This window comes from Gadus chalcogrammus, chromosome 19, assembly GCF_026213295.1.
Source record: "Gadus chalcogrammus isolate NIFS_2021 chromosome 19, NIFS_Gcha_1.0, whole genome shotgun sequence".
Taxonomy (NCBI): Eukaryota; Metazoa; Chordata; class Actinopteri; order Gadiformes; family Gadidae; genus Gadus; species Gadus chalcogrammus.
In genome coordinates, this window is record NC_079430.1 from 11,858,788 (window position 1) to 11,885,886 (window position 27,099).

The 27,099-nt window shown below is 48.6% G+C and overlaps 2 protein-coding genes across 2 annotated transcripts in view; one reads left to right on the forward strand and one right to left on the reverse strand.

The window, feature by feature from the left end:
• On the forward strand, positions 1 to 9,313 carry chpt1 (choline phosphotransferase 1). Its single transcript, XM_056578877.1, has 8 exons — positions 1 to 509; positions 2,992 to 3,139; positions 4,256 to 4,397; positions 4,862 to 4,946; positions 5,522 to 5,653; positions 5,874 to 6,032; positions 6,865 to 6,990; positions 7,250 to 9,313. Exons 1-8 carry the CDS (start codon positions 270 to 272, stop codon positions 7,364 to 7,366), a joined length of 1,149 nt encoding a protein of 382 aa, XP_056434852.1. The 5' UTR covers positions 1 to 269; the 3' UTR covers positions 7,367 to 9,313.
• The window catches only part of gnptab (N-acetylglucosamine-1-phosphate transferase subunits alpha and beta), a 21,328-nt gene continuing 2,970 nt past the window's right edge, over positions 8,742 to 27,099 (reverse strand). Inside the window, exons 8-21 of the mRNA XM_056578879.1 lie at positions 22,704 to 22,865; positions 21,491 to 21,670; positions 20,747 to 20,917; positions 19,702 to 19,825; positions 19,146 to 19,352; positions 17,543 to 18,576; positions 16,932 to 17,131; positions 16,317 to 16,536; positions 15,926 to 16,039; positions 15,410 to 15,495; positions 14,083 to 14,181; positions 13,579 to 13,746; positions 12,575 to 12,665; positions 8,742 to 11,218 (exon numbers count right to left, since the gene is read on the reverse strand). Coding sequence (XP_056434854.1) covers positions 11,147 to 11,218; positions 12,575 to 12,665; positions 13,579 to 13,746; positions 14,083 to 14,181; positions 15,410 to 15,495; positions 15,926 to 16,039; positions 16,317 to 16,536; positions 16,932 to 17,131; positions 17,543 to 18,576; positions 19,146 to 19,352; positions 19,702 to 19,825; positions 20,747 to 20,917; positions 21,491 to 21,670; positions 22,704 to 22,865 — 2,928 coding nt within the window. The 3' untranslated portion in view covers positions 8,742 to 11,146. The remainder of the gene's footprint in view (positions 11,219 to 12,574; positions 12,666 to 13,578; positions 13,747 to 14,082; positions 14,182 to 15,409; positions 15,496 to 15,925; positions 16,040 to 16,316; positions 16,537 to 16,931; positions 17,132 to 17,542; positions 18,577 to 19,145; positions 19,353 to 19,701; positions 19,826 to 20,746; positions 20,918 to 21,490; positions 21,671 to 22,703; positions 22,866 to 27,099) is intronic.

Here is a 27,099-nt window from a genome sequence, read left to right on the forward strand (position 1 = left end):
AGAAGCACATTTGACACGTTTGAATTTCCCGGCGACAGCACGGTGCTCCCTTCCGGACTTCTGCTTCCTGTTGAAACGTAACTCGATCAGCACTGAGGCAAAGATATGATCGACATCTTACAGTTCCGCTATTGAGAAATGTCTACCCAACTCTAAATGCCCAATGAGCTTGTGTGCCGTGGCTGGACGCGAGAAGTTGAAGAAGTGAAAGGTCGAGGGGTTTAGGAGTACCGCCGGGGGTAACTTAGAAGCGACGAGGCCCCGAAACGATGCCACATTTCTTGTGGCCGGAGCCGCTGTCGGGCGCTCAACTCAAGCGGCTTGAGGAGCACAAATACAGCGCCTCTGGCCGGTCCCTGCTGGAGCCTCCTTTTCAGGTCTACTGGAACTGGCTGGTGGAACAAATACCGACATGGATAGCGCCGAATACCCTGACTATTGTTGGACTGATGGTCAATATAGTGACAACGATGGTGCTGGTGTACTACTGTCCTTCGGCGAGGGAAGAGGTGAGTGGCGGCGGCGACCTCCGGAGCTCAAGTTGGTGAACGGTAGCTTGTTTTTCTCGTCATGGTTGGTATGCTGTGTTTTTCTCTGTCGTGAAGGACAGGCTACCTTATGGTGGACCTACATATAAAGCTGTTGTTTACCTCCTACTCATTAAGCCGGGGTTCCCTCTTGAAGGCTTATGGTAGTGTCTCGTTAAGTCGCTTTATGGGAATATAACGTGTCTTTTATTGGAAGCAATTCTGTGTAGCATTGGGATGTCCAATAGTCTGGTGCTTACGCATGTCATGCACCATGTGACCGGGTGGTGTTTCTTTGGACAGGCCACCTGTAGGGCAAAACATTGTTGTTTTTTCTTCTTCAGGGCCCAGCAGTTTCTAGCACTTCAGTAGCTTACAATGGCATTATTATTTCATCAACGTTGCAGCAGACATGTCTGCATTATTCAGAATAGTCATGGTCACTGTCGTGGTGCTCCCAAGAGTACAACGGTGTCTTTATCTGAATAATTGGCAACTCAGAGCGATTGGAGGCGCTGTTATCAGGGCCGAACCTTGGTCCGCTCATACAGCTGTTGATGTATTTTATGGAACCCAAGGACCCAAAGTCCGCACGCCACCTAGGCTGACCCTTATCACGCCACCAGTCGATGGCATCACTATGATACTAATCATGGACTAACTGTCGTTGGAAATGAATAAAGAGAAGATAATAAAGTGAAAAAATAAAAAAGGGCATGGAAATCCTGAATGCAGATTGAAACATCTTATTAAATCTTCATATCATAGCTTGTCTTTATTAGGCGCACATAGAGTATTGGGGCCTTCGGTTTAAACTGCAGGGGATCTGTATTACAAGGACACACGAAAACACACAGATACACACTTTCCAGATGGGATTGCATCCCAACCCCATACAGAGAAGAGAACCCAGTCAGGTCATGTTGGTCAGCTTGAACTTTTAAGGTTAGGAATCTTTTTTGTCATGCTAGTGCTACAAACAAGAGGCCTACACATGTGCACACAAATGTCTCTCTGTCTTCGTCTCTCTGTGTCGGTCTCTCTCTCACTCTAATGCAGACACACAAGATCAGCTGTGGTTTAAACTATTTGATGACCTCAAACTGTAGAAGCAGCAAAATCAAGACCGCAAAGAAATAGGACAGCACAGGACACGAGTGTTAATGGTTTCTGCAAGGAAGAAGGAAAACAGTGTGTTGTTGGACTGTGCGGTGGACACGGTAGACTAGAGGCCACTGTGTTAAAGGTTGCGTTGCTGAAACCGGCTCTATTCAAAACGGTCTCTAGCTCCCTGGTTGACAACATACTGGCATTAGCCATTTATAGTGATAAAGTAGGAGTCTTAATGGAGAGTGACATCCGCTATGTTTTACATACGTAGGGAGAGAGATATCTCTCCACACAGCCTATGTTCTGTTATTGCTTTATGCAATGGTCATTTCCGTGTGTTGGCTGAAAATAGTCTCTCTATCACACAAATCAAATGTGTTTGAGGAAAAGACCGGCTTCCCTGCTGGGAACCATCAGGCTGTGAACCATCAGGCTGGTATTATTTTGGCAGCTTCCTCTATGCCAGGGTTCCACATGAAGACATTACTTGTTTCTTCGGTTGTGTTTGAACTCTCCCTTTTTAATTAGAATATCCCACTCTATATTTGATCCGATGATATAACAGAATGGGATCCTTATAGGAGGATTAGATGAAATGATATGAAAGTTAGATAAAGAAACGTTCAAGGCAGCCCCAATCTTTATGCATAGAACAGCAACGTTTAATACTTGATCCTGATTGGCCAATTACATTCCAACTTAGGCTGAGCATTACTTTTTCAATAAAAGGACAACGCTGTCTTTTCAAAAGTCCCAAATCAATGCACTAATAATTCCAACTATCGACCAGATATTTCCCCCAACAACCTTAAAAACAAAATGCCCAAAGCACTGCAGAAGAATATTCAATCGTCAGCAGATTCGATCAAGTTATAAATGAAAGCAAGTCAAGTAAGTAAACATTGTGTGTAACTGTGGTATAAGCGTAATAAACCACTCCGGGATGTTCCCTTCTCTGTAGATGATGTTGGTTGGCAAGTGGCAACCTTAGGTTCGCCTTAGCCGCATCACCAACTAGGGCTGAGCAATTAACCGCATTCTCCAACATTTTTCTTGCTGCTAAGTACCGTATATATATTTATTTAATTAAAGGTTTTATAGAAGAACAGCTGGATATTTGTGCATTTTTTTCGAACCTGAACATTTTGTGTAGTTTTTTGAAGGGGAAAGTTCAAAGGTCCCATTTACAACCTTTTTTTTGGGCGATAAATGTTTGTTTTGAGTCATATTCCTTTTTTGGGGAATAATCTCTTATAATTTAAATTTTGACCAAATTAATCGTGACTACGATTTTTTTTTCCATAATGGAGCAGCCCTAACTCAAAGTGTGCATGGGTTTCTCTCGTCCCGGCAGGCTCCAGCATGGGCGTTCATCCTGAGTGCCCTGGGGCTGTTCATCTACCAGTCCCTGGACGCCATCGACGGGAAGCAGGCCCGGCGCACCAACAGCAGCTCGGCCCTCGGGGAGCTCTTCGACCACGGCTGTGACGCCGTCTCCACAGGTGACCCTCTGCTACCCATAAAAGGGCGTCTTGCTCGTTCCTATTATTGAGAAGGGTCCATCTGCAGGCTTGGGCGTTTCTGTCATGACACAAGAACGCCCTTTAGGCATTCCTGGTAGCGTTTCATCGACCAATCACGAGGCGTTTCAAAAGGCATACTGGGTTTCGCAAGGCATACTGCGAACGAGGCACAGTCGCAAGGCGTACGATGCTTTCCTTCCTTAATGGCAATGTTACCTCTCTCATTAGATTTAGCAATCATGGAGCCCCCACTTGGCTAACGTTAGTTCTATGCTACCCGTACTTACTACTAGATCTTATTTTGAAACTTCTGTTTGAAAATCTAACAAGCGAATGTTCCGGATGTTGACAGCCGTGCGAAGAAGAAAGGGTTCGGTGACGGTGAAAGTTAGGCCGGTTTATAGCAGAGTTTCCGTTGTCCGGTTATTACCGGTCATTGACCGGAAAAAAATGAGGAGGACAGGAAATTCTAAATGTCCCCGCCGGTCAGATTGACCAATGTAAATATTTCTCTGCACAATTTGAATTGTGTTTAAGAAATGAGGGTTAACTCTAAGTTCTCAGTTACAAAGTGTTTTTTTTTAAAGAAATGCTGAATAAATGCATCATGTTTTCAAACTCAAAAATAATCGTTTGAATAATCGTGATTTCAATATTGACCAAAATAATCGTGATTGTGATTTTTTTCCATAATCTAGCAGCCCTAGTGTTACTCCTTTGCCATGCCACTTTTTGGTACTGATCAGGGGTTGTTGTTTGATTCAACTCGGCACCAGAAAGACAATTGAGGTGTTTCTGATGGATCCAGCCAGAGTGTACCCAGAAGACTAGATGTGTTCAGAATTTGTGGAGCATTCTGTTCTTTGTCAGGCCACGACCCATAATTTAATATTATTATCTAGCTTGTTAGGTTGATGTTCCAGCGTGTTGCCTATTGTGGGTTGTGTCTCCGCCTCAAATGACTAATAATAAAAGCTGCACTGAATGTTTCTGGCAGTGATAATGTTTTTCTTTTGATGTCACTGACCCTTGCCTCTCTTGCTCTGTGTCTCGCTCTCTCCCTCCCAACCGTCTCACTCACCCAACACATGACAGTCTTTGTCGCCGTGGGAAGCTGCATATCGTGTGGGATAGGCTGGTACCCCGACTGGATCTTCTTCTGTGGGTTCATCGGCATGTTCATGTTCTTCTGCGCCCACTGGCAGACCTACGTCTCGGGCACCCTGCGCTTCGGCCTGTAAGTCGCCCCGCCCGACGGAGCCGTCCGACCAGTCACACCAGTGGCTCTACTCCTGTTGGCTGTGCCTCAATTGCAATGAATGCTTCCTAAGATTGTTGGCAAACACACCGTAACACAGGACAATCCCAATTCAGTGGGAAGCACGGAACATGAGCAACATGAGGACAACATAATTGTTGTTTTCTCGCTTGGCGTTTCTTTTAAATAAACACATGTAGGCATGTCAACTTCCATTTATATAGCACTATTCATAGACAAAGCAGACTACAAGTGCTTCATATAAAAACATTGTTATACAATGAAATGAAATAATAAAAGAAAATAGATTATAATTAAAGCGAATAATTGCATGAATTTCTACACGGTCAATATCTGAACCGTGTTGGTCTTCCTTGCGTGTTGTTATTTTAATGAGAAGGGTGGGCGTGTGATATTTGTAAATTAAAAATAACTACCTCCAGGGTTGATGTGACGGAGGTGCAGATCGCCATCGTCACCATGTACCTGATGACGGCTGTCGGTGGGGTCGGCCTCTGGCAGGGAACGGTAACACACACACACACACACACACACACACACACACACACACACACACACACACACACACACACACACACACACACACACACACACACACACACACACACACACACACACACACACACACACACACACACACACCTCTGCTGTCGAGTTGCGAGGCGAGATGTGAAACTCTGAGGCACACTGTCTGAACCAGCGGCTAACCACCTAGTTTGTAGCGTCTTCCATTTGTTTTTTAGCCATTAAAGAGTCTGTGTTTCACTTTCGCTCTTTGCTGCCTCTGGAGGCTTGACCTAAAGTGAGAAGAAGGTAAATATTATGGTTAACGAATGCCATGGCAGAAGGTCATCACTCGGCCATGATCTGGCTTTAAAAAAAGCTGACGACCCCACTTGCATAGATCTATATCTAGTATATGCGTAAACATAGAAATGTTTCTCCTTTGCTTTGTCGGCCCCATCTCGCTCAGCATGCCCGACCCGCTTTCATAAAAAGCACACTTGTTTTTACCGCGTTGAGCCAATGAGCCATTGGTCAGTCTGCGATCGGGGGTCTCACCGTGCGCGTGTGTGTTTCAGCTGCCGGTCCTGGGGGTGAAGCTCTACGTGTTCCCCATCGTGGGCATCATCGGCGGAGCGTGCTTCTCCTGCTACAACTACTTCCACGTGATCCTGAACGGAGGCGTGGGCAAGAACGGCTCCACCGTGGCCGTGAGTCCAGAGCATGACCACTCCGCCATGCTCCACAGGAACAATAAAGCCGGCCCAGACACACATCAGACACACAAAGTCGTCAGCACTGCCTGAAATCTCAACCTTTGTAGAGATCCACAAGGGGCATGTGTGTGTGAGCGCAGGGTTAAAGGCGCACTCCCTCCGACGGTTTGATGCTCCCTGTTTTGTAAACGTTGGCGGTGTGTCGTGTTTGCAGGACACCAGTGTGCTGAGCCCCGGCCTCCACATCGGACTCATCCTCACGCTGGCCTTCATCATCTTCAAGAAGTCGTCCAGTCAGCTGTTTGAGAACCACCCCTGCCTTTACCTCCTGGCCTTCGGCTTGGTCATCGCCAAGATCTCCAACAAGCTGGTGGTACGTCTCTCTCTCTCTCTCTCTGACACTAACTCTTGTGCTCTCTCGCTCTTTATTTATTGAATTCATACATTCATTCATTCTTTGTGCTCTGCAACAGCAACTCCTGTTTCTGTGAAACAAATCTCTTAAAAGTTGGGCCACTGACATCATTGCTCCAGTATAAACTGAGTTGTTGTGCAGGCTGACATTTTTTCACAACAATCGTATGAAGCCTTACTCTCACATTATAAAAAAAGATGTGTGAGTTTTTTTTCCCTGTGGCTCCTCATTGCCTTCATCTTTCAACACGTTAACATCGTAGCAGCGTGTTAGTAAACCGGTGTTGCAGGAAATGTAGCATGCGTTTACACAGTGCTGGGCGTGTGGTGTTGTTGTGAATCCATCCAGTTGGACTAGGGTATGCTAAGTAAGGATTTCTTTAGCCTTCCTTGAACATCAAGCAATTACATTCACAGCTTGGCTAGGTAATCTGAGAAACCGGGCAGGGTAAACTAGATTTAGAAAGTATCCAACCCGCCCTTCGGGTTTCCCTTCAGGGTTCCCTCCCAAGCACCTCATGAGTAATCCAAGGGTGACGACTCATGAGTCATGCTTTTATAATCAGCAGGTAAACATGTCTGTTGGTGTAAGGGAACAAGCGTTCGTCCCTGTTGAGGCCCTGATATCCATCCAGCTCTATATATGTCTCCACCTTGTGTTTTATTGCTGCATAGGTTTGAAACGACAACACCTCTTAGTTAACAATACAGTACAGACATCTTAGTGTGGGGAGAGTACCCAATCCGATGTGTGTGTGTGTGTGTGTTGACCTGTACGTTGACCTGTGCAGGTGGCTCACATGACCAAGAGCGAGCTGTACCTCCCGGACACGGCCTTCATCGGGCCGGGGCTCCTCTTCCTCAACCAGTACTTCAACAGCTTCGTCGACGAGTACATTGTACTCTGGATCGCCGCGGTCAGTTGGCGCGCGCACACACACACACACACACACACACACACACACACACACACACACACACACACACACACACACACACACACACACACACACACACACACACACACACACACACACACACACACACACACACAGGGAGAGAGATACACACCACGGTTCACACCTGGTCGTTGAAATTATACTTTTGCATTATAAAATCAGTATATTAAAACCAAATATCAAACCAATTGTCTGTGTGTGTGTTCGCTGTGCTCAGGTGCTCTCCCTGCTGGACCTGGCGCGGTACTGCTCGGGCGTGTGTCTCCAGATCGCCTCGCACCTGCGCATCCAGGTGTTCAGCATCAAGCCGCTCGGCCGCGCCCGCCGCGACTGACGACTTGCCCGGCGGGAGGAGAAGGAGGACGAGGAGGAGCTGGTGGAGGAGGAGGAGGAGGAGAACACGAGAGACCTCCGCACGCTCCTGGAAGCAGACGAACGCGAGCACCGGCCTTCGAACCCGAGCCACAGCAGCCTTGACAGAGTGACCACTGAATAACCACAAGGGAATCTAAACCAGGTAGAATAAAGAGGGACGACCAACCAACACCCCCCCCGGTGTCCCGTGACATCACCAGTCCTGACCTATCAGACTTAAAGGACACGCCCCCGACGAGTTTCCCGTTTTTAGTAACGGACTTAGCAAAGCAAACCAAAACAAAAGACCTGTGAAGTTGATTAGCGAAGAAGGGAGTGCAAGATGGTTTTTGATAAAGAAGGAATTTAGTAGGTTGATCAGTGAATCCCCTCACTGGTCTCGGCCAATCAGATTTGGGCTATGATCTCACCACCCAATTGTGGTGCCCAACAGTAGATATTAGTTTTCCCTTAAGTTGGCACTCCCTTATCTCTTGCTTAGGCAAATCAATGACCAAAATAAGTTTTATTTTAAAAGGTACTACTTCGCGTGAGCAAATATCAAATAAGGACGGCAAAAGGTTGTTAAGGTGTCTAATCCAGTGATGAATAGACTCCACCAAACACTGTTCCAAACTAGGTTTACCGATTTGTATTAAAATGATGATATTCACTAAGCTTCATCTCACCTTTCGCAGAGAACCGCTACGATCGCGTTATTGATATTTGTCCAAACTTAGTGTGGTTACCGCCTTCAAATCATGTTTGATTTTCCTGTTATTTATTGAACAAACAAAGTTAACCCAATCCAAAACGACCTCAATCAGGGTTTGAAAAAAAATGAATAGAGAAATAATTGGACGAAGTACAGGAACCTTCAGACCACTGGTAATTCCCAATGAAAGGTATAATGCTGGGTTTCAATACGGTACGTCTGCCGCGCGACAAAGCGATGGACGGTCGTGTTAATGCTGAGTGCTCACTTAAAAACACGGCACCAGTATACTCATCTCACCCCCCCCCCATGGCCTTGGTTAGCAACAACAAACCACCACCCGAGTACAAGTGACCACGTAGGGCTTTTATTTTGGCGGTGGGCTGGGATTGGTGGCTGAATGACGCATGGACACACGACTCTGGTTCTGCTTTCTTCTCCCTGAAGGGCTGATGGGAATTCAATGTGATTGTACAGAATTCAAATGACGACGCCTTAAATGTTTTGTTTTAATTCATGTTTTGTTATTTTTCTTCTGTGAATATTTAAGAGGATTTTTTTGTGGGGGGACGGGGGACGGGGGGGAGAGTAGGGCAGCTGCAGAACTCTTCGTTGATGACGCAGTGTTGTAATCACTGAAGTATTATGCAAGATGCAACCAACACTATTTACAAAAACACACACAGTGCTAATGTTCTCGTTTTCTCCTCACACCACGACTTATATCCGCTCCCTTGTACAAATGTGTACCTTGTATAGGTTAAATGTACAGCATTTGGTACTTAAAAAAACAACTATTATTTGATCGTTAACATTTTTATAATAATCGATGGATGATGGTGTAAATGGGGAGGGATGTCATAGTCTTGATTTGGGATTAAATTGGTTGTGATTTCAGGTCCACTAGGATTCAAAAAGGGATTTTTGCTACGGTTTAGACGCTGATCCATCCCTCTCCCGTTCTGATTTTATTCCTTCAGGAAAAGTCCATATAGTTCCTCTCTAAAAGTTTGATGATTCACATCGTCTTATCAAAGATTATTATTTTTATTAGCCCTGATGGACTGTGGAACTATGCATTGAAAGGTACGCCTCGTCTCTTCTGTTGAGCCGTCTAACATCCAAGGGGAAAGCCTTTCTAATAAGTGTGAGAAAACATTGTAATAAAGAAATCCTTTTCAATCACGATGTGCCGTCTTTTGATTCAACCACAACAAACCCAAGAACACAAAGTGAACCAAAATCATTTTATTGCAGTCATGGAGACTCGGGCACACATCCAACGAACGAAATCTGCCGGTTTATAAATATGTTACTCAGTGTGCATGCGTGTAAACTAGGGTTATCACGCAGCGGAAAACATTTCAGATCCTATGGGGTAGTCGGTTGTATTAGGAGTCAACATGTAAAACAAACTTCTGTCGTATCCTAAGGATGGAGTCGATCGTCAGGGCTGCAGATAAACACTCAACCTGCTGCCCATGGCATTTAAGTTGACGCAATTTTCACATAGATTTAAAGACGATTGTTAAAAAAAGGGCAGGAAAACCCAGTGTGGAGTACTTCCTTGAGCACAGGAGACAAACAAGGTTGTCAGAGGAAGAAGAAAACATGGGTGAAGGTATTACAAAAGATGTATGCAGCTTGTTTCGAAGGGCCGCAGTAAAACATCAGAACGTACATTACTCGCTCAATTTTTTTACCGAAAACACTTGGCAGTTTTTTTTTTTTTAAACCTTTTCAACAACACTATGCGAGACCCAACCTGAAATGGTTAGAGTAGAAAAATAAAAGTGATGGAGAGGGGGATTCCTACCCTTTAAATTAATTAACGGTATGAATCAAATAAAAAAAACACATCTAGAAAGCATGCAAAGAGGTGGATTGGTGGAGGAGTGTCAGGGAAGGGTCTGAATTTCAGACACAAGCAGAGCCTATTGGGTCCCACAGGGACACATACCGGCGGTTGTCCAATCACATGGGGCTTAACACTCACACTTCTTCATTCAACACAAAACAACCAATCAGAAGCCTCGGTCAGGCGGGTCCCCCTGGGGTGACCGCGTTGGGGACGGGACCACGTATCAAAGAGGACGTCTACGTATTCTGAAAGACGGCGCGAAACGACGGATCAACCGACAAGCAGCAGATGCATTGTGGGAACGATTTAAGTATTCTACACACCTGTCAGGAAAGGCACTTCAAGTTTTAGTTTGTCGATTCTTTTGATTCTCAACAGCAGGTAAACAAGACAAACAAAGAAGCGTGGCAATTGTTTCCATCGTCATGACTCCCATTAATTCGGGACACCTACGAAATCAGTAGGAACCCTATTGTATTCGCTAGTACTATCGTCGTCGTTATCATCATCGTCGTTATTATTATAATTATTATCTCATCAGGTCCAGGCTAGGAAATGTCTGTCACAAGGCTAGCGGTTAAGACTGTAAACTTGGGTCCACTTCACAGGACCTCCCAGCTGACCCGTTGGTCGGCTCTGGTGTCTCACACCTCAGCAGGTCATCACTCACACGCCGAGGGAGGATGGAGGACCAGAGAGTGGGGTTGACATTGGTGACACCATCGGGGCAGTGTGTGCGTCTGTGTGTCCGTTTGTGTGTGTATGTGTGCGTGTGTTTGGCGCGAGTTTGAGTGTACGTGTGTTTGTGCGTTAGCGTGTGGGGGGGGGGGGATAGAGACGGGGGACGCTGGCTCCACAACAGTTGGAGGGACTGCGGTGACGGCAGCGTTAAAGTGTTCAACTCAACCGTCATCTCCGGACATGTTTCGTTTGTTCAAGCGCCGTCGGGGGATGACATATAACGGGACGAGACGTAGCGACGTCGTGGTGGTTCTTCTTTGCTTGTTTTCTCCTCGCGTTGGTCACACACCGCTTACCTCACGCTCATTCACCCATGTTTCTCACCTCATGGAGGGGTGAGGGAGGGAGGGAGGGCGGGCAAGGCTTTGCAGGGAGTCCGGGAGAAGGTGTAGTGGTGACAGCCAAGCACGGAGGGAAGCTAAGGGCAAGGACCTTCCTTTCGTTCACACCCGCTCAGAGTTGTTCTCCTGGCTGACCCGGCGTCTGGGAAACAGCCTGCGCTTCAGCTGGATCAACTGAGAGAGAGAGAGAGGCAGAGAGACAGAGACACAGACGCATACCAAGGCACAGACATAGAGAGGAAGACAAACGGAAGCAGACGGACAGAGGAAGACACACACACACACACACACACACACACACACACACACACACACACACACACACACACACACACACACACACACACACACACACACACACACACACACACACACACACACACACACAATGAGAGACACAGACAGAGAGAGAGAGAGACATACAGAGGAAAAGACACCGAGTCAGACGAGATATCATTTAAAAAATGCAACCAGGAAGCCAAAACAATAAATCAGTTGAATGATAACTGAGTAAGGGTGATAAGGACATGGCCTTGGGTAACTGGGATTCTATGCCAAAGAGGAGTTTATGACCCAGTGCAATCCCCTGTGGTGTTGGAAAAGCTGATCTAGTGGAGGCGGTGGCACACGTTCCACACTGGTTGTTAGTGTTAGGACCCAGACCCTGGGTGATAAGCGTGGAACACACCGGCCCAACCCTTGGCCTTCTGAAACGTTTGGGGAGACTCGGGACGAGTTCGGGAACAATTCTGTTCAATGTGTTCAGCTTTTGGAACCGCGCGGACGGTGTCTAGTCAGATTCAACATGCAAAGTCTTAGAGCATTGAAACCATTGGAAACTCTGATTGGTTGCGTACTAGCGAATGTGTCTCCCGGATCAGGTGCCTAACACAAAAAAGATTATGTATCCTGTGTCGGCTACGTCTGAAGACAACACTGTCCATACAGCTCTAAGGGGCTCAGGTGTGCGAGTGTGTCAATGGGCTCGAGGAGGTTTATCATCATAAGTCTGTCAACAGTGGACCTTCATTCTAGTTTACTGGGGAAGCAACCGGAAACCGTCTTCAGCCTACTGCGAGTGCCGTGGAGTGTGTAAATACTTCTTGGCGGTAATCTCAGCTTGGCCTCTGGGAGGCCCAAGGGACGAGATCTCATATGTTAAGATAGCATCGGGTAGGAGTGTGTGTTTGTGTGTGTGTGTGCGTGCGTGTTTCAGTAATGAAAGCCAGACGACAACAGAGTGATGGCTTCATCACCTGTCTCTTGTAGAAGAAAGGATGACGACACTCCAGAGAGACTGTGTGTGTGTGTGTGTGTGTGTGTGGGTGTGACTTTGTGTGCGTGGGTGTGGAGGGACATGTGAGATGGAAGCGGGTCCAAAGTATTTCAGTTGGCGAGGCCAGGAATCATAGCTCCACCGGGAATCATGGAACCCCAAAGGAAGGCGCAGGCAGGTGTGTGTCTGTGTTTATGTGGTGGCGGTGGTTTCACAGTGCGATGGGTGTGTTTATGTGCGTGTCTCGTACTGACCTGCTCGGCGAAGAAGGACAGGACGGTGAACACGACAAGGGTCACCAGCACACAGTGGGTCCAGAATTTCAGCTTGTCCCGGTAAACACGCCTAGAACGAACACACACACACACACACACACACACACACACACACACACACACACACACACACACACACACACACACACACACACACACACACACACACACACACACACACACACACACACACACACTTTAATAACAGCCAATATACGTGTGTGTGCAGCAGGGTTCAAAAGAGCAACAGAGTGATAAAGTGAAATCACCCCCCGTTAGTTTGCCAACACAACACCCACTCAGATGACAGGGCTTAATAAATGGTGCGCGTGTGGGTCTAGGGTGTAAAAATACACTGGTGCAGAGTCTAAACTTATCCAATGGGGACGGTCTAATTTTAAAAAGATCTCCCCCTAGGGGCCCCTAGAGAACATGACCCGGCCCCTCTCTAAACCTATAACACCCCCAGGTACTGACAATCTGAACACAATGGCAAAGGAAAAACGACTAGGGAAACTACTCGATGAATGTTCATCTCACGGCAACACTAGAATGACCCCATGGGTTGTCGGTATTTCTTTATGCACTACGCGCGTCTGAAATACCCCTGGTCTGAATAAGAGCTGTGCACCCATCGGCCTTCCTCACTTAGCCGCCATCGAGGTAGAACCAAGATGGCGGCATCCCGCATTCAGTGTAACCGCTCTAGGTTTCCTTCAAGGAGAAACACTTTGACGCAAGACTTGATGCGATTGGGAGGGATGATGCACATGATGTTGGATCGCTCAAAGCAGGGACTGCAGAAGAGATAGAGGTAGGAAACTCCTGGTGCCATTAAACAAACTCATTGGCCATATTGCAGCCTTTCGAAACAGCCTTCTCTGCAAACAGTTTGTCACCTTATGCAAACGCGCCGATTCCGAGTGCGTTGTGAGTATACGGGGGCCTTCGGATGGGCCAGTCCCTCTCCGCGTTGGACCTACCATTCCTGGAGCTCGTCCATGTGCAGGAACCTGTTGCGGAACTCCCTGGGCAGCTCGAACTGCGACGCCAGGGGGAACATGGACTCGTAGAAGTCCCGGAGTACCGCCTTCACAGTGGACGCGTCCTTGTGGCCGTGGTCGATGTTGTCGTTCAGACAGATGAACTTCCTGCAAGGGCAGGAAGACAAAGGGGTATTTGTCATTATACATTATTTATCTAATTATTTGTCCTAAATAATTTCAATTCATCAAAACATTTTTATTAATTGAAATAAATGACCAGCAGTGTGCTCAGAATTCTATTTTTTTTATTGTATGTTGTATTCAGAGCATTCCGTCCGTTATTTCCATAAAAACATTGTCACTTTTTAAGTCTTGGAAATTTTTATTTTTTTTCTTAATCAACTAAACTTAAAAGAATGGGATCTTTCAAACGGAAACTAAACTGAAAATACAATACAAAGAAGTGAATCTAAAGGGAAATCCCCCTGGCTTCTCTCTGACCTGGGGTTCTTCCTGATGTCGTCCAGCTGCCCCACCACGTGGGACACGTTGGTGCGCACCATCTTGAAGGCGATCTCCTCCTCCCCCATGATCTCAAACCTGCAGCACAGACGAGAGGAGAACGTACATCGTGTCAAATAAATCACAATACATTTGAACCCACCTAATACCTTACCTTAAATCAACCAAACTAAAGCCTAACCCTGAAACCAAACCTTAAGTAAACCCAAACCCTATAACCAATCTATAACCCTAAAACCAACCCCTAACAATAAAACCAAGCCCTAAACCAAACCCTTAAACCAAACCATATCCCTAAAACCTATCCCTGAACCAAACCCTCAAACCTAAAACCAATCCCTAACCCTAAAACCAAACCCCAACCCTAAGCCCCTAACACCATTTCCATCTTGTTCTCTGCAGACCTTGACCCCGAGGTATGGAAGCCTTGTCCTGTGTGAACATGTCTTAGGCCTCTGGGGCCTTGGGTCTTAGGCCTCTGGGGCCTTGGGTCTTAGGCCCACAGGGGCCTTGGGTCTTAGGCCCACAGGGGCCTTGGGTCTTAGGCCCACTGGGGCCTTGGGTCTTAGGCCCACTGGGGCCTTGGGTCTTAGGCCCACTGGGGCCTTGGGTCTTAGGCCCACTGGGGCCTTGGGTCTTAGGCCTCTGGGGCCTTGGGTCTTAGGCTTCTGGGGCCTTGGGTCTTAGGCCTCTGGGGCCTTGGGTCTTAGGCCCACAGGGGCCTTGGGTCTTAAGCCCACAGGGGCCTTGGGTCTTAAGCCCACTGGGGCCTTGGGTCTTAGGCCCTCTGGGGCCTTGGGTCTTAGGCCTCTGGGGCCTTGGGTCTTAGGCCCACAGGGGCCTTGGGTCTTAGGCCCACAGGGGCCTTGGGTCTTAGGCCCACAGGGGCCTTGGGTCTTAGGCCCACTGGGGCCTTGGGTCTTAGGCCCACTGGGGCCTTGGGTCTTAGGCCTCTGGGGCCTTGGGTCTTAGGCTTCTGGGGCCTTGGGTCTTAGGCCCACAGGGGCCTTGGGTCTTAAGCCCACAGGGGCCTTGGGTCTTAAGCCCACTGGGGCCTTGGGTCTTAGGCCCACTGGGGCCTTGGGTCTTAGGCCCACAGGGGCCTTGGGTCTTAGGCCCACAGGGGCCTTGGGTCTTAGGCCCACTGGGACCTTGGGTCTTAGGCCTCTGGGGCCTTGGGTCTTAGGCCCACAGGGGCCTTGGGTCTTAGGCCCACTGGGGCCTTGGGTCTTAGGCCCACTCGGGCCTTGGGTCTCAGGCCTCTGGGGCCTTGGGTATCCCCTGGGCTTGGTGGTGGAGGACCTACTTGTATTTGTTCTGGTCCTTGAAGGCCTTGTGAATGAGCTCTGTGATGGGCTTACAGTGCAGCACGAGGCCTTTGGTCACGGGGGGCTGTGGAGTCAACCAGAGACAACCAAGACAGTCAAACGCTTTGAACACTTTAGTGAGGATGTCAGTGAGGATCTCTTTCAGTGTGTGGGGAATGTGTGTGGCTCTTGCAAAACCCATGATGGCCATATCTTATTTGGCATGTCGGACGTTAGCTTTAAAGGGGAATCCCTTTTGGCTTTTTTCAAATATACATAGTACTAGTACTGCTTCAGACGCATTTCTGCGATAAAGTCTGAACATTACGTCGTTTTTCTAAATCTGACCAATGATATAAAATAGCAAAGCTCTTTAAATGCAAATGGTGATCAGAAGTAAAACAGTAGGAGCAGAACCCTGTGGAAGCATCACCCTGGGGCGGACACTAGTATCGACGGGTCAGGGTGTGACCGAGTGGGGAGAGGGCTGTTCCGGGCTGCTGGGCGGGTCTCACCATGCTGGGGTCGTAGTAGGACTCCTGGGAGGGGCTGACAGCGTCCAGCTGGGTCAGGTTGCTGGGTAGTGTCTTGGAGCAGTTGATCAACATCTGCTCCAGGCTGGTCAGATCCTGGACACACACACACACACACACACACACACACACACACACACACACACACACACACACACACACACACACACACACACACACACACACACACACACACACACACACACACACACACACACACTTTATGAAACAACACAAAGAGCAGCACTAGCTAATGAGGGTCGACCGCGTAAGGGTTCTCCTGAGACCTCATCATGATATAAACACATTTGCCACACAGTCTTTTATACAGTTGTCTTTTTTTATTCATTTTTTCCCCGACCAATCAGCTGACCTGCAGGCTGAGGGGCAGCTCGTGGACCCGTGTGGCGAGGGTCCGGATCTCGCGGTCCGACAGCACGCCGGAGCGGTCCGTGTCGATCTCCTGGAAGACGCGCGCCACGTCCAGCTGCCGCAGCGCGCTCATCAGGAAGTAGAAGTAGGAGAAGGCGAACTGCATGTCCTCCGAGTGGCGCACGCGGTGCTCCGACGTCCGGTCGAAGTCCAGCGGGAACCTGGAGGGGCCGCGGGGGGAGAGTGGGTAGAACCACAGAGCTTTATTTGGTCTTGGTTTCTCTTCCTGTTCATAGGGACCAGTATATATAAATTTGTAATGCAACATACCACACAGACACACACAGACCCACAAGACACAGACAAAGACACACACTATGGCCCAGTCGAAGGAAATATCTATTTTCTTCTACTTGACATAATGTTATCAAATGTACTGTGGTTTTATATAATGATGCATTTATTTTTGCATATACCCATCAACTTCCAGGTGTGCCACTTCCTACACAGGTTGTGAAACAAACAAGACGGTTCTCCTTTTATAAAACCATCCCCCCGTGACTCGCGGGCCAATCAGGTGCTCTGGGGGGGGGGGGGGGGGCGGGACCTCACTCACGTGTCCTGCAGCTCCTGCATGACGAGCCGGTCGATCATGTGGGGCATGTGGGCGGGGACCTTGCGGGAGGTGAAGCCGAACTGCCCGTTGAGCAGCCGGTTGACGTGGCGCAGCGAGTCGGCGAACGTGTCCTGGAGCCGGCGGCCCGCGGCGCCGCCGTCCGCCCGGTACGCCAGCTCCCGCCGCAACCGCTCCCCCTCCTGCTCCGCCGCCGTGTGGACGGACACGGGAATGCGGGTGACGAGCCAGATAGGTGTGAGAAAGAATGGATGTGTGAAAACCCGGAGGGAAAACGTGACACGTTCACACCGAGAACCGTGTGTAAAACCGGGGAACATGACATCAAAAGAAATGGACATGCACGTAAAATCAAGGAATTACACACATCGAAACACAGAAAACCGGAGAAAACACAAAAATAGAACACAAAAGCACGGCTGTGCACGTGAAAACACGGACACACATGTGACGCGAGAGCACGGAAATTAACATGAATGCACGAAACTAGGCCGCACCACCAGAGAGTCTATTTAGCACTAAAATAATTAACAAGCAGCAAACGTGCTCAAAGGCCAGATTTCCGCCACGGTCACATGGAGGGAACCACTTGCCTGGAGGAGCACGCTGAAGCTCTTGCTCCTCTCCCAGGGCAGGAAGCCGGGGTCCGCGGGGGCGTTGTACTGCTGGAGCTTCCTGCCCGCGGGGGCCCTTTCTGAGCCTGCGCCTCCGGCCTCCTCCGGGCGGGGCTCCGGGGCCTTGGCTTTGGGCAGGGCCCCCACCAACGTGCCCAGCAGCTTGGAGGTGGACTGGGGCCTCCCCGGCGAGTCCCCCTTCTCCACCCGCAGTCTGGCCGGCGACGGCGGGACCCTCTCAGCGTCCCCGACGGGCTGGTCCCCGACGGGCTGGTCCCCGACGGGCTGGTCCCCGACGGCACCCCTGGTCGATTCCTCCGGTACCTTCGAGGCGTTGCCCCCCCTTGCCCCCCCATCCCCCTGGGCGTGGTAGGGCCCCAGCAGGGCGGCCTTGGTCAGATTATACCCCTTCAGCGTGATGTCCCCCCCCTGCAGCTTCTCCTCCAGCCGCCTCAGCTCCCCGCGGACCCCCTCGGGCAGAGCCGCCCCGTCCACGTCGGGCACCTCCACGGCCGCCCGCGTCTCCCCGGGGGCCGCCGTCCGCACGCGAGGACCCCTCCGGTCCTCCGGGACGTCCGGGAAGGGCAACGGCGTCTCCGGGTCGGCCGTGGGTTTGGGGTCCTCGCCTCCGTCCACCGCCGGCCCCCCTCCCCCGCCTCCCCCCTCCACCAGGGGCTGGGAGGCGTTGGACTTCGGCGGGGGCGGCGGCAGCTCCCGGGTGTCCACGGCGACGCTGAAGCGCAGGGTGAAGGGGGCGTCGTCGTCGCCGCCCTGGCAGGTGAGGTTGTAGTGGACGCGCGTGGCGTTGTGGCCGGGCAGCAGCAGCAGGTGCAGCGTCTTCCACTTGTTGGCCACCGAGGTGTGGCGCACCACGGCGTGCTCGCCCACCGTGGCCTCGGACACGCGCCGTGCCACGCCCTCGAAGCTGAGGTAGGGCCGCAGCTCGCCGCGCGGCACGGTGTAGAGGCTCTGGTTGCGCCGCAGGGCCACCCGGTGCATCTGGTCGAAGCGGTCTGGGGAGGGGCAGGACGGCGAATCACATCGCTCGTTATTGGGCGGAGCGCTAATAGAGACGCAGCTGGAGTCTCACAGAGACCGCGGTTAGTAATTCTCAATCAGACTAACAGTAGAGTTTTATTAAATGTTGTGGGACTTTAAGGCCACAAAATTATACACAATATTTAGATATATTTTAAAATCTATTTTTCTTAGAAACCCAGCCGAAAGATGAGCTTAATTAGTTAAAGGGGATCAAAGCTACACACGATTTTCGTTTTCTTTGTCGTCTAACAATATGCTGAAGGGTTAGGAAACCCGACAACATAACATTATAACATATAATGTTGTAATAATAACATAACAACACACCTGAACATTTATGACTAATGGAAATTGGTTACATCACAACCCATTCACCCCACACACACAAAACCACGTGGAAACCAAACTAGGTCTTGATAAAGTGTAATGAGGGTAGTGTAATGTGAATGTGTTTGTGGGAGAACTTCTTGGGGGGGGGGGGGGGGAGGGCGGGGTTGATAGACCAAAGATAGACACAGATTGGGGGGGGGCTGAGACGCACCTTTGCCGCAGTCCCCCACGTCGAAGCCGCAGGCGAGCACGTTGCAGGCCTGGTCGCAGAACTTGTCCGCCAGCCAGGAGTTGGCGCAGCCCTGGTTGCAGTAGGACACGGCGCCCAGGCCGCCGGCAAACTGCCAGGGCTGAGCCCCGGCCCCGCCCGCCGCGCCCAGCCCGGCCACGCCCGCGAACCGGCTGTTGCCCCCGGTACCTGGGGGTCAGAGGTCAGATGGTCAGAAACACGGCCACAACAGAAGCAAACAAGTCCCAGTGTACGACAGGATAAACTTTGATTTGGCTAAACGTTTGGCGGGGTTTTGTTTTTTTTATTATCTGAGAGCCAATAAAGTCCAAACACATTGAAGACAGCTCTCTTCAGTTTGGTGCAGAACATCTAAATGGGAACCTCAGTATCCTCAAAGTGCTTCTCTATTAGTGCACCAACAACAACTTCAGCTCGCCATCAAGTACAGAGAGGCCACACAATCAAACCACAGTCAGTATGCACCATGTAGGGCAAGGTCTCTCTCTCTCCCTCCCTCCCTCTGCCTTCCCCTCACCCAGGCAGTCTCCCCCGTCCCAGTCGCAGGCCGAGTTGTTGCAGGCCTTGTCGCAGTAGCCGTCTTTGATCCAGGACCCAGGACAGCCCTCGGCACAGTTGGGCACGGGCCAGGTGAGGTAGACCTGAGAGGAAGGACAAGGGGTTCAAGGTCACCATTCTGTAGGTTACGAAGAGGCTGCTATGCCGTCACTGAGTCAGTGATTCACAATACCCAATCCTGAGAGGGGAACCGACTTCCTCAGCTATTTTTTATTACAAGAGATAATTTCTCCATGCGTGGTGTGAAATAAATCGTGATCTGCAAAATGAACTCTGTTTCAGCTGACGAGATGTCGGAAGAGTTGGACGATTGACCTCAATGGTCTTTACGTCTCCCCTTTAAGGCAGGGGTTGGTTTACATCTCAAATAACAGCCGATGGGGTTTCAGTGAATTACAGCTTTGCTTTAATGAGAAAGGAGGGAGGGAGAAGGAAAGGAGGGAGGGAGAAGGAAAGGAGGGCGGGAGAAGGAAAGGAGGGCGGGAGAAGGAAAGGAGGGCGGGAGAAGGAAAGGAGGGAGGGAGAAGGAAAGGAGGGAGGGAGAAGGAAAGGAGGGAGGGAGAAGGAAAGGATGGCGGGAGAAGGAAAGGAGGGAGGGAGAAGGAAAGGAGGGAGGGAGAAGGAAAGGAGGGAGGGAGAAGGAAAGGAGGGCGGGAGAAGGAAAGGAGGGCGGGAGAAGGAAAGGAGGGAGGGAGAAGGAAAGGAGGGCGGGAGAAGGAAAGGAGGGAGGGAGAAGGAAAGGAGGGAGGGAGAAGGAAAGGAGGGAGGGAGAAGGAAAGGAGGGAGGGAGAAGGAAAGGAGGGAGGGAGAAAAAGGAGGAGAAGGAGGTGGACGATGAGGGGGAGGAGTGTGAAGATGAGGAAGAGCAGGGAGGCAGGCACCTTCGGTCTTTCGGCAGAGGAAGAGGAGGAGGAGGATGAGGAAGGAAGAGGAAGGAAGCGGGTTAGGGCGAGGAAGACGAGCAAGAGGACGATGACGAGGAGGATGAGGAGGGAGGGAGGCACCTTCTGTCCTTTGGAGTGGCTGTAGAAGTCGTCCGGCCACACGTCCTTGCCGAACATGACGTCGTCGTTGAGGTAGATGAACTTCTGGGAGAGGCCGGGGATGCGGTGGATGTGGGTCTCGATGGCCGGGGAGCTGAAGGTGGGCAGGTGGCTCTGGTTCTGGAAGATGTCCTGGGAACGCCAAAATGCAATGTGTTCATTAGAATTACAATCTGCACAGCATTACGTACAGGACTTACATTTGTTGAGACATAAGACAAATAAATGATCAATTCAATATACGATGAGGCCAAATATAATGGTTAAAGGCATTAATACAGTTCCAGAGTAACATTTAGTGACTTCAGAGGTTAAGGCTTAGACTCTAGAAGGAATCTGAACATAGTGAAATAAGGAAAAAATATATTTTATTTTACCAAAATATCAGAAGAGATAAACTCTGATATTCAGAAGAAAGGACAGTTATTTTCTTAGCAGAAGGAAACTTTAAATGCAAAATATTTTTGTTGCATATATCTATATATTTTTTTTAACCTTCATCATTTAAAATATATTTTGTTAAGATGAATATATAGTTTGCCTGGTCATACACATATTTGTTTTAATTTTTTATTTTGTTTGTTGTTATTAATTGATTTAGTTTTTAGTTTTGTGAAGATTTGATTGAATGAAAATATTAAAACAAATGATAAACTATTGCACATGAAACATCTCTACAGGGTCTCATGCAACCGGAGACTGTACCTGGTGAGCGACCACAGTGATCCTGGAGTTGTCCAGGTTGAGCCACGATGGGATCTGCCCATTGGTCACCACAAAGATGTGACGCACCCAGGGGGCGTGTTTCTCCACCGAGCGCAGCGAATAGCGGAGCTCCTCGTTGTCCTCAAACCGGCTTGCCGACACGTCCTCGTCCCGTTTGGACTGGAGCCAAAATGGGAGAGGGGAGGGAGGAAATAGTGGAGGGAGTGAGTGGAATCCTGTAGTGTCACGTGACTCTTGGATTTGGTCCACTTCAGATTGTTGGCTGTCTGCAAGCTGTCTGCAATCAATCTGCAAGGACTGTTGACTACAAACTGGATTTCACCAGTGATTAGGGAAATAGAGGTCAACACAATTTTTGCAACACTCTGCTATGTTATTGTTGTCTATATTCACCCTCAATTTGTATTTGACCCAATCTGCTAGTCTGGCTATTGCCAGACCAAGCTCAATCGTAGATTGAGCTTGGTCTGGGGAAGCTGCCGTCATTTTCTTCAACACAAGAGGCGTGTTTAACGGGCCTAGTTCAACTGACTCTGTACGCGAATGGCTGCTTGCCGTTGCTTCCCTTTCGTCATTGTGTTAAACCAGCCAATAGCGCAGGGGAAAGGGGGAAAAGCCAGCTTGGTGATTGGCTCCTGCAAAAAAATCGGAAATGTATTGCTCTTCCCCAGACCCTATTGCAGGGCGAATTCCAATCGCCGGCAGAATGGGCGGGGCTACCCAGTCTACCAATCTGCAGTTCAGAGATGAAAAGACTGTTTGCCACAAACTGGATTGCACCAGTGATGGCGAAATTAGGGAAATTGAGGTCAACACACTTTGTCGTCAAGTTGCTCTTCAAAGTTTCCGCACGGCGGAAACCTTGACAATATAAACATAGCTTTTGCAACACTGTGTATGTTATTGTCAGTCTATATTCACCTCCAATTTGTGTATATACATATTTTGACCCAATCTGCCTCTGACTAGCTAGACCAGAAATATCCTCTTATTTTTCACCATTGGAAACTATTGATTTCTCTTAAAAATGTGTTCCAAAATCACACTAATCCAAAACACCGCCGCTCAAGAACCCCAAAATACTCTGGTAGTTTTATATGTCTATCCGTCTATGTGTGTAGTTCATGTCCGAACGTGTATGTGTTTCCACAGACAATAAAGCTGTGTTGTATTTGACTAAAGGGGGGCCCACCTGAGAGATGGCGGTGAGGTCCCAGAACAGGTAGGCGGGCCCGATGGTGAGCTCCTTCCCGTCCAGGGTCAGGTTCTTGCGGGCCTGCTGGCTCAGGTCACTGAAGTCCTGGGGCCCGTTGAGGTGGAGCAGGGCGATGCTGGCCTCGGAGTACAGCTCAAACTGGAGGGAAGACACACACCTATGTTAATATTCTATTTTGTTATCTTCTTCTTCTTCTTCTACTTCTACTACTACTACTACTACTACTACTACTACATAGGCCTTGTTAAATGTTCCCTTGTAACACGGTCGAACATGGCAGTAAACTAACAATAGTTATTAGTAGGATTAATGCATAATCATCACAAGGATTAATGCAGATTAAAGAAACTGAATAATAAAAAAATATGAACATTACACACCACTTTTCTTTTAGTTTCCCCTTGTAAACATTTAGGCAGGTCAATCTATTTGAATAACTAGAAGAAATGAAAGGATGGTTTTCATCTCTTCTTGATCAATACCAACGAATATCACGCGTCCACATTTGGTCATTCAAAACTGAATCATAAAACAAGTGATATGGGTTTTGTTTTCAAACCCAGGCCGGAGGAACGCAGAGCCCAGTGAAACACGAGACTCTGGGCTCTGGTAAGACACAGGCGTCCCACCACAGAGTCAGACAAACAAAGACTTGAACTTGACTGGGGTTCAATGTCGGCCTGGCTGACCCCTGACCTCCGGGTCAAGTTGGTCGGTTGAAGAACGGCTGGAGAGTTAGCGCCTCGCCGTCTGTGGGCTTCAACACCTTGAGACCCCGCGGGCCATTGGCGAGGAAAACAAACCCTGCTGTTGCTGTTGGCACCTGTGTGTGTGTGTGTGTGTGTGTGTGTGTGTGTGTGTGTGTGTGTGTGTGTGTGTGTGTGTGTGTGTGTGTGTGTGTGTGTGTGTGTGTGTGTGTGTGTGTGTGTGTGTGTGTGTTTTTTAACACTTGACCCCACACCGTGTCCTGTTTGATGTGAGGATTAGTGCTTGTTGCATAAACACAGATGGCATAACCTGGTTTTATTACCACTCTGTTTATAGGTATATTAACACACACACACACACAGAGGGTTATGCGGTGTGGAATGCAGACAGCATAATAACTTAACATATTAATAATACCAGTATACTGATTGACTGACTGTCACACACACACACGAAAATAAAGTGGCATCCCCATCTGCGATACCGCCAGCGGAGCGGCAAAGTGGAAACCTCGATACCAGAATGTCAGCCTGCGCTGCCAGATCCCGATCATTGTCCAACTACATATGAATCACCACGGAACCAACCGCGTCCTGTTTGACCTCTGACCCAAAAACCAACACCAGCCATAGCCCCAGCCGTACCGTTGGCCTGACAGCAATGGCACAAAAGTAGACAACAGTGAAATAGCCAAACTGAATCTGTACAGCATTAAACCCAGGTTGAGTTTATGGGGTCCTCCTCTGTCCTGGTCAATAGAGCAGGGTGTGAGCTAACAGGAGCTAACACAGCTCGATCACATGTACGAGTCCTATGACATGCACAGGAAATGAATACAGTGGGGCGTCTTATTTCCCATGGGTGGGGGGGGGGCGTCGAGGTGGCGGCAGAAGAAACCAATTAGCAGCGGTGGCGGCGACGTCAAAACACTCAAACGCCCGAGATATATAGACGAGAGCGCAGGCGATAGGGGTGAGGGCCCATCTCTCATCACCATTGCGCTCTGTCTAACGCCAGCTATAAATTCTCTCTCTCTCTCTCTCTCTCTCTCTCTCTGAATTCGGCTGGCAACAGGAGGAAGAACCTTGACATTAGCTCAGAGCCCCACTTATATATTATCAAAAGACATATCAACAGACACGTGTGAGTAGAGGAACGCTGACAATGGTTGAGGAATACTAAACTGCTCCCATAGTCGCCCTCTACCGAATCGAAGATCAGGCTCAAACAAGTCGCGGAAAAAATGTAAACACTTTCAGACATTTAAGGGGAGAACCACACACACACACACACACACACACACACACACACACACACACACACACACACACACACACACACACACACACACACACACACACACACACACACACACACACACACACACACACACACACACACACACAAATACACGTCTACTTGATCCTGTGTGTTCTTTTCTCTGCAGCTCCTATTCCTCCCTCACTGTAAATCTGGCCTCTACAATAACTTGTCAGCGCAGTCATGCCATCAGCTGTTATCACCTCTGAGACTGTGTGTTTGCGTGTATCATTTTGTGTGCGTGTGTGTGTGTGTCTCTGTGTGTGTCCATCTCTATGTGTGTGTGCGTGTGACTCTGTGTGCACGCGTGTGTGTGTCTGTGTGTGTGTGTGTGTGTTTGTCTGTGTGTGTTCTGCCATATCTGTGTGTGTATCATTGGTGGGGTTGACTCGGCGAGGAGGTCAGTGAATTCCTGGTGACCTTTCGTAGCATTCAAGCGCTGGCGCCACTCCTACAGCTGTCCTAGCGTTAGCCGCTAAAGCGCCGTGGAGGCTCAGCTAGCGGCCAGGTTAAGACGGGTCTCGTTACGGGTCAAGGGGTCACACCGCGCGCCAATGGCACACGACCGCAAGGCAGACGCTACAGATACGTGGAAGATGAGCAAGGCATCGCCATTCGTCTCAACGCTGAGGCGTGTGCATGCACATGGACATTGAAACACACAGCGTGTGCTTGTGCTGGAGAAGCACAAGCACACGCAGACACACACGATGAAAATGGTCTCCTGGCCACATCATCATAAACAACTAGTACTAATTATTAAGTACCATAATAACAAAGGGTATTATAGTACTTATTCAGTTGTCTTATTCAAAGTAATTTAAAACCCCAAAAAATAAAGCTTATCATGTAATTATTTCCCCTATTTTTTACAAATATTTGATCAACCCTCCTGCTCTGCTTCTAAGGTCTGCGATACAGATCGGATGCTAGCACTTGCGTCACATAAACAACAAATCCATTCTTACAACCAATCATTTGTTTGCATTATCATCGTCAGCTTTGTCGTGCTTTTGTGTTACTAATTACGGAGCACTCCCATTGTTTGGCCGACCATCACGAGGGCCAGTTCATTCACAGCCAGTACAGCGAGTCCTTACTGGGCCTGGCCAGTGTTGCGATTGGACCAACACAAGACAAGCGGCAGACCAATTTGTTCTCTTTGCTCACAGGTTCCATCCCGTTTCTGGCATCCCCCCCCCCCCACCCCCCCCCCCCCCCACCCCACCCGCTCAGAATACCTTGGAGGGGCCGAGTTCTGACGAGAGAAAATTGTTAGAGCTACACGTGGCTGCCCAGCCTCTATGCTAAATGAGGTCCTCTTTATCCTCGTCTGGGGCTAACCGTTTTAAAATAGAAAAACACCATATTTAGGAGGAGGGCTTCAGTGTCTGCCCTGCAAGAATGGTCCTACAATCAAGATAAGCCAGTATTCAGATTACAGTTGTACCATGTGTAAAATTACCAAACACTTATTTTGCCCACAGCTGGAACTCCAAGAGAATCTCACACCACGCAGGGCATCATGGGGCAGTCACAGCTCGACATCTTGTGGAGAGTTAGTGTTGTTCAACAAATATCACTTGATTACTGTTTTACACTGCCATCATCATTATATAATAATAACATAATAATATAAATGCATAAGAAAGGCTGCATAGACTTGATGATGAGTATGACCCTTTGTGAATAGCAACCCTTTTGTTCCCTGTTCTAACAAGTCAAAAACAACACAATAATGCCCTCTTGTGTTGGAAAGCAACATCTGTTTAAAATTAACAAAGTGACCAATGTAATAAAATAACACGAAACAGATTTTTATGAACAATTTAGTGCTGATTTGCCCACGCGGTATATCTAATATAAATATACATTTGTTCTAAACAAATGCACATTTGTCTATGTAAAAGGTAATAACTAATAACTAATCTGCTAGCATGATAAAATGCCTCTGCAATTACATGGAGAAAATGTAACATAATAATAAAATAAAGGGAATACCAAGTTGTGAGTTCCAGGCATTTAGGTTACACCCTGAGCATATTTACAGGATAAATAAATGAGCAAACTGACATTGAGTGCCTGCTCTGGGCAAACATCTACCAGCATAGGTGGCCAGCATCAAAACAAAAAGAAAACGTGTAACAACACTTGTGAAATATTATGTAATAATACATTATTACACATATGCGATATGTAAAAACATTACAACAGCATGCAACTACACAATGTGTTGTGGATTGCTGTTTGCACCTGATCCTAACCTTAACCTCTAACCCTAACCCCCCTGTAAAGTTACACAATAGAGTCAGTACATATCAAGTACATGCTGTTACATGTGTCA